General features: G+C 33.9%; 3 protein-coding genes and 1 non-coding gene across 5 annotated transcripts; 2 read left to right on the top strand and 2 right to left on the bottom strand.

Annotated features, from left to right (window-relative positions):
- The first annotated feature begins 2,769 nt into the window (after positions 1-2,769).
- On the top strand, positions 2,770-7,233 carry LOC106772603 (protein IQ-DOMAIN 14-like). Of its 2 annotated transcripts, XM_014659110.2 has the most exons (4): positions 2,776-3,524; positions 5,351-5,548; positions 5,790-5,858; positions 6,274-7,233. In XM_014659110.2, exons 1-4 carry the CDS (start codon positions 3,132-3,134, stop codon positions 6,997-6,999), a joined length of 1,386 nt encoding a protein of 461 aa, XP_014514596.1. In that variant the 5' UTR covers positions 2,776-3,131; the 3' UTR covers positions 7,000-7,233. The 2 variants fall into 2 exon arrangements, with proteins under 2 accessions (XP_022641350.1, XP_014514596.1); XM_022785629.1 differs by lacking the exon at positions 5,790-5,858 and having other exon boundaries at positions 2,770-3,524.
- Positions 3,384-10,037, bottom strand: LOC111242395 (putative non-specific lipid-transfer protein 14). Its single transcript, XM_022785630.1, is given in 3 exon segments — positions 3,384-3,521; positions 7,793-9,245; positions 9,248-10,037. Coding segments are annotated over 2 exon segments (360 nt in total). The 5' UTR covers positions 9,429-10,037; the 3' UTR covers positions 3,384-3,521; positions 7,793-9,066.
- On the top strand, positions 9,670-9,743 carry TRNAV-AAC. Its single transcript has one exon. It is a non-coding gene; the product is annotated as a tRNA-Val (tRNA).
- A 202-nt stretch (positions 10,038-10,239) lies between the features above and the next one.
- LOC106769706 (RHOMBOID-like protein 2) lies at positions 10,240-13,322 on the bottom strand. Its single transcript, XM_014655433.2, has 5 exons — positions 12,856-13,322; positions 11,623-11,786; positions 11,298-11,461; positions 10,867-11,117; positions 10,240-10,536 (listed from the first exon to the last, which is right to left on the bottom strand). The coding sequence occupies exons 1-5, from the start codon at positions 13,146-13,148 to the stop codon at positions 10,419-10,421; spliced, it is 990 nt and encodes a 329-aa protein (XP_014510919.1). The 5' UTR covers positions 13,149-13,322; the 3' UTR covers positions 10,240-10,418.
- Positions 13,323-16,774: the final 3,452 nt, after the last annotated feature.

Below are 16,774 nucleotides of genomic sequence, written 5' to 3'. Positions count from 1 at the left end.
TACATTGTTAAGTTGATATATAATGAGAGTAATTGTTATTTTCATAATGTGAGAACTAAAAATTTAGACTATATAATTAATATAAAGATGGAAAGTATTAAAAGTTGACTGTGGTCATATGATCATTTAAAAAAGTTGCATGCCTTCATATTTGTTCTTATTTATCTTGCTAATCCAGTGTTCTTAATTGGGTAACTCTGTACTTGGAAATTTTAGTAGCACGATATAGTTACATTACTTGTGGGTCTGGATCCTCTCGCTCTAGCTTGTAACACGAGCACATGACTTTGTTATATTAAGTGATACAAATTCTAGGGTGGGACATTGTGCCGAAATTGGGGACCCTGTCCAAATATTGGTCATGTAGATCATGGACTTGTGTTGTGTCTCTAGTCTATTATATATCTTTCTGAAATTGGTAAAGAGATAATTCGTTATTGGAAACCACGAATTTTCAGATTATTGCCCCCCTCCCCCTTCATCTTTTAAAAATTTGATGTTGGAACAATGGGTCTCGGATCTCCATGCGTCAGTTTGCCCCAACTTTCGATAAATTTGTGTAGTAATATAAAGAATTTGTACCGATATTTAATTATAAATTGTCGTATGAAAAGTGTTTTTAATGTTATATTTAATTAGTTGATATTATATATTTTTATACTGATATTGTACAGAAATGTCATTCTTTTTTTTAATGATTTTACAGTGGTGTGAATTTTGATATCATTTTAACGAATGAATTCATGACCTTTCTGGTGTTGTGTTTTCCTGCTTCCACGCATGTGTTATTCTAATTTGACTACTTTGTAGCTCTGTTGTACAGTACCTTATTTAATATTGTTGACTTTCCAGATATAGAATCTTCCCATCGCCAAGTCACATTCATTGACTTAGCTGCTTATTGTGTGTTTTTTGCATTTGCCGACTTTTCATTAATGTGCTTAACCAACGGTAAACTGGTATTTGCAAAACTCAACTTCCATATCAACCATATTAACCAAAATGTCTTGTTACTTTTCTGTCACGACTAAAAAGGCCACACGATCGCCTGAATTTGCATTGAAAAGAATGTTTTTCTTCCATAAAGAACTGAAAAAGATAAACAAAAACTAGGATAATTATTGGCCAATTTTAGAGAAGCAAGATGGTACTATGCCTCCCTCCTTGCTTGAACTGAAAGATTAATTATTCCCCAAAACATATGTTTAAGTAGTAGAAAATACAAAATAAAATACAGAAGCACCTTTATATTTATTATTCTGGACCTTTCCTATTTTGGTTAGATGATCTGTTTTAAATATTTTCTTTTTTTCAATCGATAGTCGTACAAATAAGTTTTAGGAGATATGTATTCAGAGTGAGCAGAGACAATGATAATTCTAATCCATGTATCTTGTTCAAAACTTACAAGACATAAGAAAATATAAAATAATGCTAGTTTTTTTCTTCTTCTTCTTATTTTGAATACATTATAAAAGTTTTATTAACACATAAAAGATTAGAATTGGTGAGATATAAAAGCGAGACGGCCATGCTTATACGTTAATGCATGTTGGTCGTTTGACAACCAGCCCAGCAGTTTTATTATAACAGAATAGAAATACATTGAAAAACATTTTTAATTTGTAATGCTAAAAGAGTTTAGTCTCAACGGGTCAAATCCTTGATGTTCTTCCACGGTCATACACAAAAGGTAGTTCGTCAGATTATTAGACATTAAATTCCACGCGTCTACTATGAATGGACAACTGAATATACATAAATGTCTCACAGTGTTTATATACGATCCCATTCAATAAATACTTCTGTTAGGAATTAAAACCTTAACATTAGATGGTTAGATACATTTCACTCAACCAAGAAATTCATACTATTCATTCATTCATTCTTATATACAGTCACCCAATTTAAACTTTCAGTTTTATACTAATTTTAATTTATTTTTTTACTAAACTACAATAGTTTTTAGCATACTTTGTTATGATATTTTCTTAACGCTATCAAAACTATTTAGTTGGGAAAACATAATACTAGAGACCGATGCATTATATACATAATCATAATTTATTTTCAATACAAAAAATGAACTTTTTTTTTTAATTAAAAGTTATAATATGGAGTAAAAGTTAAATTGAGGTAACTTGATTTTTATATTTTATTTATATGAGAATATCCGTTTTATTTCTCGATTCTTTCTTTTAAAAATTTGTATCTCGACTTACATTCAATTAGTAGGAAAGTATCAAAGTATACCCTGAGTTAGTTTTAGAAATTGAACGACTATTACTTAACAATCACTTGATCGGCAATTTTCCTAATAATTGATTAGACTTATAAATTAAACATGTTTATAAATAAAATGTGTTTATCAATTCTTAAATCGTGATTAAATTGATAACAAAAATTAGATTTAAAATAAAATAGTAAATAATCATATTTATTGCACGATTAAGAATCGATTCTAATTATTGAATATTTATCTATTAATCTAAATATCAAAATATTTTTTAAGTATAAATGAGTACTGTAGTAAAAGACTTAAATTGTCAAATAATTTAAGAATTATTAGGAATTTGATATTAAAGATCGTTAGAAGTTTGGTGTTGATGACTGTCAACCTCATTACCAAAACAATAAAAATTTAACAACTTACACGAAAGAAAAGTAAAATAAATAAATTTACTTTTTATAAACTAAAGTTGTTTTGTTAGAAGAGGTTACAAATAAATTAGTCCAGACAACCTACGTACGACATTTAAAAAGGAAACAATATAATATAAAGTTTAGTGATAAAGAAAAATTGAAATTTGAGAGGATAGTCATACTGCACTAACAAAATTATAATCTAGAATTCAATTGTTACCAACTCCTCTAACTTTAACTGGTGTATAAGAAAATTAGTGACAGGAGAGTGGGTGAAAAAAACAAAACAGGGAATTGCGAGTGAAGAAGAAGGTGTTGCAAAGGCGCGTGAAGTTGTATGGGGAACAAAATGAGACGTCCAAATCTCCGACACTCTAACTACAAAATCCAAGTATTCCACTCTTCTTCAGCAACTTCCATTATCATTCCCTCTCTTTCTCTAACTAAACTCACTTCATTTCTCTCTCCACCATGACTTGACTTCACCAATGGGCTTTCTCCGTCGAATTTTCGGCGCCAAAAAATCCTCAGACTCCAAACCCCCCAAGAAAAGATGGGCCTTCCTCAAGCCCACAGCCCGAAACAAGTCACTCCCACCGCCACCGCCCCCCTCTGCCTTCAACACCCACTTTGATTCTTCCAATCCTTTGGACGCCAACAAGCATGCCATCGCCGTCGCCGCCGCTACCGCCGCCGTCGCCGAGGCCGCTTTAGCCGCTGCGCACGCTGCAGCAGAGGTTGTCAGACTCACGAGCGGCGCCACCGCCGCCACAAGTACCAGCAATAGCACAAGACCTGCCGCCGCGGCGCGTGTTAGACAGCTGCGGTTGCCGGAGCAGAGTGCCGCCGTTAAGATACAATCGGCGTTCCGTGGCTACCTGGTAAGTTAAAAATAAATACCAAGAATTAGAAAATTGTTTTTGTTCATGGTCATATTTTTTTCCTAAGTTTATCTGACTCAGTTTATATTTTGTGTGAAAAATATTCTTCCACAGTCATATCTGACTTAATTTATTTGACTATTATTTTTATTGAAATGGAATTTTTTCCACGGATTTCCTCGGGAACAAACGATGGTCAAAATTGCTTATTTTTCAATAATGAGAATTTTTTTTAATCTTTAAATAAAATTTTGCACTGAAAGCAACCTGTTCCGGGGACATAGGTATTGGTCCCCTTCCACCACCACACCCCACCTTTACTTCCTTCCAAAATCCTATATGAATTCATTGTTATATAATTAATTAAAGACTTCTTTTTATTTTTTTATTTTATTATAGTAAGATTCTGGAAAGTATTTGTTCTCTCTGTCCTCTCAGAGTTGGATACTACTGCTGAGTGCTGACAATTTACTATATGTATATTATCTCATCGAGTCATCATATTCAAATTGCAGATTCCTTTGATTTTTCTATTATAACCTTTTCGATACACAGTTTACGTTTGACTAATCATAATTTCTATACTTACATTTGATGAAGAAATTCATTTTTTCCTTGTCCGGTCGCATTACATCTTGTTATCACGTGCTGTGTACAACATTTAATTCGATTTATTGCTTTGAGTCATATCTTCCATGTGCGTTTGAGTGGCTCATCTCATAAACTTTGGAGAATGTAATGTTGCTCTGTATTGAATGAGAAGAAGGAACGAGAGTTTAGATAAAGTTAATGAAATTATAATTAGGAATAGCATAGGAAGGGAAATGGAGAATCGGAAGTTGGCTACCCGTTTGAGATGGGTAAAGGATTTGCAAGTGGGAAGCAAGGTTAAAGTTTTATAAGAAAAAGTTCCGTTTTTGGAATTTGAGTGTGTGGGGGACTGAAAAGAGGAAAATGGGACGTGTGTGAATAGCATAAGAGTGGCCCACATAGTTGGTGAATGGTGAGTTATGATAGTTACCTTTGCAAGAGGCAAAGTAGAATGACCCTCTTCCCAAAAAACATCAAAGGTTAGTGGCCCTGTGCCAGCCCATCTTCAACCACATCTAAGCTCATGACCCTAACTACTCATTGGTGGGGGTAGCCATTAATGTACTGTAATAGGAGAGAGAAGACCAAGTTGGTAACCACTAATCTTGTTTTTGCCTTTCTATGAGGGGAGACTATTTCTGATCATGTCATTGTCTTGCCATATCAGAAGAGCCTTCGTGAGAAAAAAAGCGGGTTTTCACCTTGCTTTAAGATACCACTCGTTCTAGCTTTAAACAGAAACAAGTAACTCTAGTTAAGCTCACTGACCGACCATAATTCGTTCTTTTCTCTGAAATGGTTAGAGTGAGAGAATGATGTTGCAATACTCATTGGGCTAATGAACTTCTACTTTTACCTTTTGGCCTTTTCTACTGCTGGCTATGCTAACTAAACCGAAAGGGAAATTTTGCATAGGATGATGCAACAAATTATTACAATAATTTTTACACAAGGATGAAAATAAAAAACAGGCCTTTAGATTCAATTGAACCGATGGAAAAAAAAGGAACATGATTATAGGATGGGTTTTTGCTGTGTGTGTTTGTTTAATAATGATTGTGCATGTGAGATTTCCTGATTTAGAAGGACACAAACTAAACATGTTTTGATTTTGTTAGTGGTCCTCTCGAGTATGGATTGGGTGAATGTGGTAGTTATAGGATGGATGATGTGTATAAGAATATGATGGGAAATATTTGAGAAAAAAAAATAACTTATTTGGATAAAATTGGAAGGCAAGGAGGGCATTGAGAGCACTAAAAGCATTGGTGAAGCTGCAAGCATTGGTTAGGGGCCACATTGTTAGAAAGCAAAGTGCTGATATGCTGAGGCGCATGCAGACATTGGTGAGACTTCAGGCCCAGGCACGTGCAAGCCGTGCGCACTTGTCATATAATACGCTTTCTTTCAAGTCTTCCCTTTCTCACTACCCTGTAAGCAAACACTTTCTCCTTTTCCATTTCACAACTGTTTTTTATTGTCGTTTAACTACCAACTTCAATGCTGAGCAACTCAAATTGTAAAATATGAAGCTGCTTAGATTAGTATGCTGTTTAAAACATTAGTTTCTATTATTGCTTAGCAAAGAATGCCTCATCAACCATTAACTTGTCTGATTGATTTTTTTTTTATTATTATTATATTATTATTATTATTATTTATACTTACTTGTAGGTCCCTGAACAACATGAACACCCACCTCGTGTCCTGAATACAAAATTTGATGGATCTTCTATCCTTAAGGTGCACGATTCTTTTCCCATTTAAGCACCACGGATAAATAATATTTTTTACTTTTTGTGAAAATACTATTTTCTTTTAAAAGGCCACTCTATCTTATTATGATTTTATTTCTCCTAACAAAAAGGGCTGCATGCATTGCTTCTTTTAGTCCCTTCACAGTATTAAATCAACACATAAATGTATTTATTCTCTTTTGTTATTTGTTAGGGACTAAGCTTGATCATGCTCCTTAGAATTGAAAAGAAATGTTAAATGAATTTAAAATAAAATCATCATAAATTATGAATCACTTGTAACAAGTTTGCTTTAAGCTTAGATTGACTCATTGGACCGGTGTTGATATAATAACTTGAAGAAAAGTGTTCCACTCTTAATTCTCTTAACTTCAATATCATTTTCTGTTTAAAACTTGCAGAGATGTAGTTCCAATGCCAACTTTAGGAACGTTGACTCAGAACGACCCCGGTTTGATTCAAATTGGTTAAACCGTTGGATGGAATTAGATAACAAGTGCAAGCAAACTGGAGATGCTTCATTGAAAACTGGACGCCCAGACGATGATAAAAGTGACAAGATTCTCGAAGTAGATACTTGGAGGCCACACTTCAAGTCTCACCACAATAGCAGCTCCTTTCAGACAGCACATTATTATTTGAGTTCTGACTACAGTAATGATAACTTTATGACACATGAGTCTCCATCAAAACGTTCAGCAAAGGCTCTAAACCAAAGTTTCTCATCAAGGGAGGTGTTGCAGCTGAACTCTCTGAAATTTCAGAAGGGGAAAGAGGAAGCAACTTCAAGAACTGCTGACAATAGTCCACAAGCTTTTTCAGCCAATTCTAGAAATGGAAGTGGTGCAAGGAGGGGTCCCTTTACACCTACCGGGAGTGAGTACTCCTGGGGTTTCTTCAGTGGCTACTCGGGTCACCCCAATTACATGGCAAACACTGAATCTTTTCAAGCCAAGGTTAGATCACAAAGTGCACCAAGACAAAGGCTGGAGTTTGACAGACACAGTTCCACTAGGAGACCTGTTCATGTGGTGGGACCTAATTCAGACCAGGATTCAGATTTAAGAAACAAAGTCTTACCTGCTTCTAACACTGTCAACAGAATTGGGAGTAGTAATTTAAGGTGACGTTGAGTGTTTTATAAGACAATCTTCACTTTCTTCCATAAAATGAAGAGACATATTTCCTCTTGTTTGAGTTTTTTGTGTGTGGCAGCAGTCAAGAATGTAATTATATATTTTACCTACATTCATATAGTCCATACACCATTATTCTCTCGTTGTTGACGTTCAGTTTGTGGATGTGTAAATGATGACTTGCTTTGACTGTTTGCTTAGTGGAGTGCATGTTTTGAATCATAACTTACATGGAATTAACCACTTCTGTAATTAATGATGGATCCTCGCAATCATTTATCGTCAGGGACAAATGCTTGGCAGTTGGCACATCATTATGTGTACGACGAAGACTTCGTTTTTTTAATTCAGAAAGGGAAAATGTCAAGTTTGATGTTCTAATAACTCTTTTTGTAATTAATGTACTATTTTGAGATAAATGCGCTAATTGATTTATAACAGAGCTTTTAATTGTCTGTTGTCAATCTTCAGATTTGTATATTTAAATTAATTCTAATCATTATTTTGTGATGAAAGTCACGCAGGCACTGTGGGAGGAGATAATTTTATTGATACAAAACAATTTTTCCTCACCAATTTCATACTAAATATGCACTGCTCACTAAGTGACTGTGATATAAATGATTCAGAGTACATTTGTTTTGTCAAATTACTTTTGATATGATAGTATGTAAACATAAAAAATGGTATTATATACTCACTTTTAACTGATTTAAGTTTGCAAAATCAAAGTTGTTTCAAACTCTAAAACATATCTACTACGTAATGCATTAAGTGATCTTACCGCAGAAATTTTTGGAAAGATGTTGGCCTGTGGGGTATGCACTTTTTCCTTTGAACGCTAAAGCTGTTCTCAAAATCCACTAATCTGGTTTTGCTTCTTTTGATGATTTGATCACTCTATTCCAGAAAACGGGTTCAGGTACACACCGTTTTTCCTGTCAACTTGTAAAGGTCTTCATCATTTTATAATATATATATATATATAACTTGCAATGTAATTTTGTCTTCCCATGATGTATCATAATGGAACTAACAATCATCTTATTTTTTTCTATAATTTGCATGGATGCAAGTTTGACTCCGCATCCTTCTTCCTCTTAGTATCCCATTGTGTATCAAACAATAAAATTTACAAAACCTTGCCTGAGGGTTATTTAAAGAATAACTGTTGCTTTCACTTAGTATTCCCATTTTGATTTATTCACTGTGAACTCACGGAGATTAGATCTATGCTTTCTCCGTAGTTTGGTCTTTCGGTGGTCCATTTTGTCAGACAGGGACAAGAAACAAAAGGACAAAATAATTCATATATGACAGCATTATTCACACCTTTGGATCTTGCCCTTCTTGTTCTGTTCTAGTTTTTGTTTTTGATAAGACTACGAATTGGAACTGTGTCCTTGGATGCTCACCTTAGGCCATGGAGTTGAAATCAAGCGATTATATGCAGCTGTTTCTGAGAATAATTAATGTACAACTAATCTCACTTAGACACCCAACTCCTCCTTTTGTAAATGCTTTTATCAAATGCCTACTTATAATGCACTTTCCTTTTCCTGCTTTTATAAAGTCTGACCACCTTCATTATGCCAAAATCATTAGCTTTTCTCCACTGATGCAAAAGTTGTAAAGGAGTAACAACTTTGAATTGAATTGAACCTTTACAATAAAGAGGTCAGATTTACTGTTAGCGGATTTCTCCTGAATTAAAAGGAAGAGAAAGCTCGAGTTTTATGGTTGACATCGGTCATTATGAATTAGTTGAACTGATTTCACTCAAACATAAAATACTAGAAAAATAAGTGCAATAAAACATTGGAGCGACCTTAGCTTCAAGTATCCAACGACAACCACCACCCAACATATTGGTGTGGGGGCATAGCAATGTCACTAACATGGCTATGAACATCTGCCATGGTCACACCACATATATTCATATATTTCTAGTGACTATTAACGGTGGTAGATGAAGACCTTCTTCTATCTTATTTAAACATGAACTCTAAATAGATTATTATACACCAAATATGGTATAAAAGTATAAACTATATTAACTTACAAACTACAGTCTGCATTAGGATCAATATTGAATCCCAAAGAGATACCACATAAGCCTGGTAAGATACCAATGGCTGAGGCATTTGAACTGAAATTGTCAATGAGGTCCATTAAGCACCTACAAACATATTGCCTATTATCAGCAGTGTTGGCAATATTGTTCACCCCAGACATAGATCACAACAAGGGGACCCTGGAATGGGGTCTGGGGTGCCGTGAGTGATGAACAAGGAGCATGCTGAGAAAAGCTGAGTAATTATGGAGCATTCTATAAATGAAGATACAATTGGAGCCGAGGACAACAACATCGCCAACCCAATTATTCTTAAAGACTTGTTGCATCCCACACAAAGTTCCATCACAATATGCTTCTAAGGAAGACTTTCTTTTCCCCCTTTTAAGTTTAGTTAAGTGGACTCCCTTCATTACATTATAAAGTTATATGATATATAACAAGAATATAATGGGTTGGTGTGCAATGTGAAGCATGTGGTTTTACATGAATTTTCTATGAGCTTTGAGACATGCATGACGTAACCATTTGAAAAGATATCATGGTCATAGTGTTATTATTATTTACAGAAGCAGTCAAAATCAAATGGTGTCGTGGTGTAGTTGGTTATCACGTCAGTCTAACACACTGAAGGTCTCCGGTTCGAGTCCGGGCGACGCCACTTTTAGCTGAGTTTTTCAACTTTTTAATTATACTTCTGATGTATGAAGAAAGTAGATGGGCTAAAATCATGAGTGTTTTTTTCAGAACCCCAATTGAACGTGTTAAGAAATCCCCTTTTGTACGAAAGTAATGGGTGAGCCCAACCAAGTGTACAGTAGAAGTAATGAACAGCTGGTAGTCTTTAAATACAAACACAAATTAGGTGAACCCAAAAGGGTATAGTTAAAGGAATGAGTGGTGATTCTGGTGAGACGTCACCTATGTGTTCTCACCAATTGCTTTCCTACCTAATTTGTCTTTTTGTTAACACATCATCTGCTTGACAGATAATTTTTCTGCTTATTGCTTCTTATAAGAAAGTGTTGGCCATAGTTTAAATTCCACTATGCTTGTACCAAAATTGTGTCTTCCTTCCATATGAACAATGATAATTGCTTCAGAATTCTTGAATTTAAATTCCACGTCCATTATTCATATACAAGATGGAAACTGGGTTCATATACAAGTTTCTTTGTATATCATATACTATATTAAAAGAAAGAAGTTAGCATATATCCATAAAGGCAAACCAATTATTTGAAAAAGAAGGAAATGCACAAAACAACCAAGTTTCTAAGAGCTATGGCTATACACGTAAAAGAACTTGCAAGTGAATATCATTTGCCCCTCTGATTTAACTGCTATTGCTGCATTCCCATTTAGAGGTCGGGACACATGTTAGGTACCGACACCAATGGCAGTGATCATACCCTTTCTCACCCCGGAATAGCATCACCAATGCAATTGTTAACCTGCCATTCAATAAAAAATCATTGATTTTAACATGTATTTGTTTAATACATTTTATGCATGAATTCAAGAAACTACATTATGACTTATAGGTTTTGTGGTGTCAACATAGATAAGATATCAAAATTTATATTGATGTCTAACATGAACTTATTTGAAATTCACCAGATTATATCGACATGTAACAAAGACAAAGAAAAATTGCCTATAAGACCGTATACAATACTTACATACCAAATTAAAACAATATATTAGTTTCTATTCTATCAATTCTAGCAAAATCCTTATCAAAATAACAACATTACTGGTGAGGATATAAGGGAGGAACTAACCCTGCAGTCAACAGAACAAGAGACACTACCCATAGAACATATTGGTAAGCTTTGTACTTAGACTTCAAACGAACACCGGCAGGAAGTCGACGCTGCTCTAACCATCCAAACTGAGGACGAGGCAACAAAATAAAACCAAGGAGAAATCCCACCAGGAACCCTCCAATGTGAGCAAAGTTATCCACGTGTGGCAAAATGCCAATGCCAAGGTTGATCACAATGATCACTAGAAGGGTGAGTAATGCCATTGCCTACAGAAAAAGGCACAAGAAAGAGTCAAAAACAAAAGCTGACATTTGCCATATAAATCTAATTTAAAGGAGTGGTACTAATTGATGACAATGAGTCACAGTGTAAGAAGATTTTGTGTCTCTCATGTTGAAGAAAACTAACAAACATACGGAAAACCATAAAGAATTAACTAGACTCACTTTGTTGGAATATATAGTCCAGTTTGTGATAAGTTCAGATAGCATTGCGCCAAGAAGTCCAAAAAGGGCACCAGAAGCACCCACCGAGGTGTGGTCTCTGATAAACAGACATGACAGAACACTTCCACCAAACCCAGACACCAGGTATATAACTCCAATCCTCACTGCCATGAATTTGAAAAAGGAAAATGTTAGGTCCATGTACAACCTAAACATTGACCAAAAGAGAAACTAAACTAAGTTTCGTAGGAAGCAAATGATAAACTCAGAAGTTCTGTTTTCCTGATTTTACGTGAGATTTTACTTTTCTGCAAGAAAAACATACCAAACCCGAATTGCTGTTCCAGACGAATCCCGATGAATACTAGACTCAACATGTTAGCAAGCAAATGAATAATCCCAGCGTGTAACCAAATGCAAGTGACAAGTCTCCATCCTTGATGCCCATTCACTACATTATCCCACCGAAGGGCTCCCATCTTGGTCAATCTTCATACGTCAATGAAACATTTCAAATCAATAAATATTCTCCAAGAACAAAATAGGCTATCATTTGAACTGTTACAAGAACTGTGCATGCAAGTTACAATTACAAGATTGGAAAACCCACACCCTCATTGCTGGATAGATAAATATTTTGCTTTGGCCCTTTTGGTAGAAGTGTACAACCAAGTCAAGAACCCGAATGAAACAAGTCAGCTGCCACCGTTTGTAGCTCAACACGTATCCAATAAAATTCAAATGTCGATGAATATAAAACCCATTTCACATTTCTTAAGAATGACAACATGAAACCAGTCAACAAAACCAAACTGAGATACAAAAGGGAAAGAAAGAAAGAAAGAAAAAAAGCGTTTCCTGAAGCATTCAACCTGAAACAAAGTACAGGTCCAAGCACCAGTTTTCAAGAATCCTTGAACCTTAAATTGTTTGGCCCTTATAAAGGGTGATGGAGAAAGCAGTATAAAAAAACTTATACTGCTCTATCATACAATAGTAAACAACAAAATTTAAAAGAATATAATTCCATAGCATTGTGCCTTGTGGCAAATTTTTTAAGACCTAAAAAATGACATAGTCCTAGCCAAGTCAAACGGTTGTTAATCACAAAATGCGCCCAACTTTCTCAGTTCAGATGAGGCACTTGAGCACGCTAAGAACCTTTACGTTTCACCCTACTTGGCTTTCTTTTCTTTCCTTCAAATGCACGAGTAATTATAAAATATCCAATGAAAGTGTTACTCTGTCCATAAAGGGTCTTATTAAGGATACGATGTTTTTAAAATCAAAATGATTATCCAAAAGAATTTTTTTTTTTTATCTCTTACTTTACTTTGAGTAGAATTACATCTTATAATCGGCAATAAGATAAAAAAAATCAAGTGAGAAGTATGGATATTCGTCACAAAAACAAGAAAAACATGCCATCGAGTTCGCCAATCTCTACCAAGGCGGACAGTTGAAAAAAGAGAAAGGAATAAGAGCTAATAAAACCAGAAACGAAAACAATCAAATAAATAGCACATGGTATTAAATAAAAACAAGTCATTGAACTTACGTTGAAGAAGAAGGACCAAGCAACGGATTCTCCTGCATAGGTTCGAAGGAAAACCTTCCAAGGAACTTGGCCACGCAGCCACCTTGGGGACCGAGGTTATTCTTGGGACAATTGTTGATGTACATGGAAATAACAAAAACAGCAATATTAGCAACCACAAACACAGGAACCAGCCATGATGTCCAATGGGTATCAGCTTCGTAAAGATTAGAAGACTCATGCGCAGTGTAGTTTCCCTCTGTTCTGTTGTTCTTGGTTCTCCCACCGCCACTCTCAAGATCTCTTCTGGCCATAATTTCTGTCTCTCGATCAAACCCAATTTCCAAGTCTCAAACTTTATTCCGTAAGGATGCTTTATAGGAGAGAAGAAAGAAGTGGAGTTGGTGAATGGGTATAAATTGGGGAATGAGGGAAAAAAAAGTACAAGTTAGTGGGGTGAGCCATTTTACTCTGTCATTCGTTGCTAACCGCCACTGTAAGAACTTCGCATTACTATTTATTTGAATTTCTGATCAGTCCCAAAATTTTGATATTTTCGTTAGATAATTATCCTATGATTTCTTTAAAAAAATATAATTCCACAAAAAAAAATATAATATATATATATACATATATATATATATATGTGTGTGTATAAGATTAAAAAATATATTTATAATAGAATATTAACAGATAATAATGAAGATTTTTTATAATATTGACAACAAAAATAGTCCACGAAAGCCATCCAAATATACGCAATTTTCCACTGATTGGACTTGGGACGACGTGGCAGGTTTTGGTTGGTAGATAGGTTTAGATATTGTGGTGGTGGAAGCAGTGGATGAGTTTTGTGTTAAACGCTGATAAGTTATGTCCATATAGACCGACATAGGGCATGAACAGGAAAGTTGCAATTAGGAATGGCAACGCTGGTTTAGTTCATTATTTCATTCTGATTATACTTTTCTTACCTTTTTAATATTAACTGATTTTTTTTTATCAATTAGAATTAAAGTTCTATAAGTATTTAATATAAAATTATATATTTCGGAATTATTACGTATCATATATTAAAAATATAAATTCTAATTATATAAATTTTAAGTTAAAAAATCAAATAATAATTAAATAATAACAAATAAATTATATAAAATATTTCTTTACACAAATAAAATTTTATCAAATGTATCAAATTTGTAATATTAATAAAACACATTTTTAAAATTAAAAAGTATTTTTAGAAAACTACAAAAAATAAAATAAATATTTTAATTTTAAAAATATTTCAATTTTTTTTTCTTGCATATCTAATTAATTAAATTGTAAATAAAAAAATATTAAATTACTAATAATTAGTTTTAGATATAAATATTTTATTTTTTAAACTTTAATTTATTTTTGGGAGTATGGGAGGAATATTTTTTGTTTGAGGGATAAATATGTCTTTTTCTTGGGTTTTATATCTCTTAGGATTGTTTATAGAATTAGGAGCAAGACGACTAAAATCGTGTGATTTTTGATTGAAATAGATATTGGCATCATCGACACTACACTGATAAACGGCATCATCATCGCCAAAAACAGGTGTAGTGACAAAAATTTTTTTTTTTTTTCTTAAAAGAACTAAGTATTGATAGCATGTTAAATATAGTAAATATTATGTATACTATTAATCTCCTTATGTTAAATATACACATATAATCATTTAGTTATGATAGAAAAATATAAATAAATCTAAAATATAAATAAATAATAATAATAAACTAATTAAAAATAAAAATAATATATTTAAAAATAATCGATGTCCTAAATACAATATGAAGAGAGGTTTTTTGTAACGCCCCGGCAACTTATAGGGACTATTGACTGTCCCCACACATCACCACGAGACACGCTTAACCATGGAGTTCTTATGGGTTAGGCTTCCGAAAAGCAAATGCATTTTGGGATATGGGTAGCCAAATCAATTCCTTTAAGCTATCCTTCAACTGTATAGTCTCATACCTATGCAGTCTCCAGATCCCTCTCATTCCGGTGTATGTTCGATTCGTCCATGTACCCCTTCCACTGGAAGCCTGCCAGGAGCCGCTCCTTGTCCGTGCTCCCTGCACCATGCCTCTTGCACCGGAGATCGCTCCCCGCCCTCGTCAGTGCCCGGGTGTCACATTTTTAGATTGCAAAAAGTTACCTTGACTTTTTTTTTGTGACTTTTTAATTCATCCTTAAAGTACAGGTGAATTAATGTTAATGTTTGAAAATATATTAAAAATGATTTAATATATTAAAATTAGTGCATTTTAGATGACTGTATCAAAATAATGAGTAGAAAAAAGTATGGTGTACCATTCTCAATTTCAAATTTTGAAGGCAAAAGCTTAGGGAGAGAGAAAAAAATATTGAAGTTCTTTAGATTTTTGTATGTATTTGAATAAAATTCATAGAAAGTAGTAATTAAGTAAAAGTATTAAAAAAAATTAGTTTTTAATGAAAATAGAAAATTATATGTGTGTTATTATGTGATAAATAATAATTACAGCATCCAGATGATTGTAATTGGAGCCTGCCCGAAAAAGTGTAGGCAATTGGTGTCTGATAAAACAATGAGAAGTATAATTCCACAGATTTATTAAGTCCTGTTCCGTTCTTCAAAGGATCTAACATTCTCCAACTCCTATGTGCAATTGCAAAATTTTAATTATAAATACGAACCTAACAAATCTATAAACAAATATTCCATAACCAAAGAAAAGGCAAGACTTAAATAACTATAAATTAATGGTAAGAGGGTTTGGCCTTGCATTCATAAATTGAATACTTGCCTTAATTTTATTCATCTTTATTTTTATTTTTTCCTTTTCCATTAGTTATTTTTAACTGTTGCAAAAGGGTAATTGGAATAGATTTTGTATTTAGAGTTGTGGGGTTATGATTAATAGATGAAAAGTTTTAAAAAAGTGAAGTCCTCTTTTTGAGGTGTGCAAAGATAAGACGAAAGATATAATGTTTTTTGGGGGATGTTTAAGAAGTCAAAACAATGTTTAAGAAGCAACCCTCATCTGATATTGCCTGAAAAGAAAGAAAGACACACAAATTGAATATGTTAGTGGAATCCTTAAATGTAACAAAAAGAGTGATCAAACAAAAAACTGATGCTCTTCAACAAAAACTTATAAAACAATCAATGTAGAAACTCAAAAGTCATTGTAAACCCATAATCACAATCATCGTTTTTGGTTCCTGTCTTCTCAATTCTCAAAATATAAAGAGAGTGTTTCGAAAATCCGAGCAGGAGGCCGTGAAGTATATCACTCAAAGCCCAAATTTGAGCAGGCCCAAAATCAAGAAGGCTAAATTCACAGCTGAATGTGTCTTCCGATACTTCCTAAAAATTTGACAAAACTTTTTTTAATAACACTCTTTTGACAATTTTTTGACAACGCATACATAGCAGCTTGTGATTGATCTGTTTTAAATATTTTTTAAACATAAATTCAAATAGACCAATAAAATAATAACACGTGTTCCATTGTTAAAAAAATTGTAAATTGTCAAAATATCATTGTCCTAAAAATATTTGACGACTTCATTTATAAGCTTCTCAAAAGGATGCGAAATGGAAGTGTTGACCATTTTATTACAAATCACTTAGCCAATAAAGTAACCACTAGTAAAAAATTCGGTTTTTACAGCGCACATTATGCCACGGTTCACCAGAAACCGCAGCATAATGGTGCGCGGTGGCAGTTCTGTAAATAAAACGAAAGAATATGCCGCGGTTCCCCACTGAACCGTGGCATATACTACAGTCAACCATCCCCTCTGACCAACGTTTGAATAAAAAAAGAAATAATAGGGGAATAGGCCGCGGTTGGTAAGAGAACCGCTGCCTATTCCCCTGTCCATTTAATACAGGGGCTGACTGATGGGGAATGTCAGC

Source organism: Vigna radiata, chromosome 8 (genome assembly GCF_000741045.1).
Source record: "Vigna radiata var. radiata cultivar VC1973A chromosome 8, Vradiata_ver6, whole genome shotgun sequence".
In the NCBI taxonomy this organism is placed as follows: Eukaryota; Viridiplantae; Streptophyta; class Magnoliopsida; order Fabales; family Fabaceae; genus Vigna; species Vigna radiata.
This window is presented reverse-complemented; position numbering and strand designations above follow the sequence as displayed.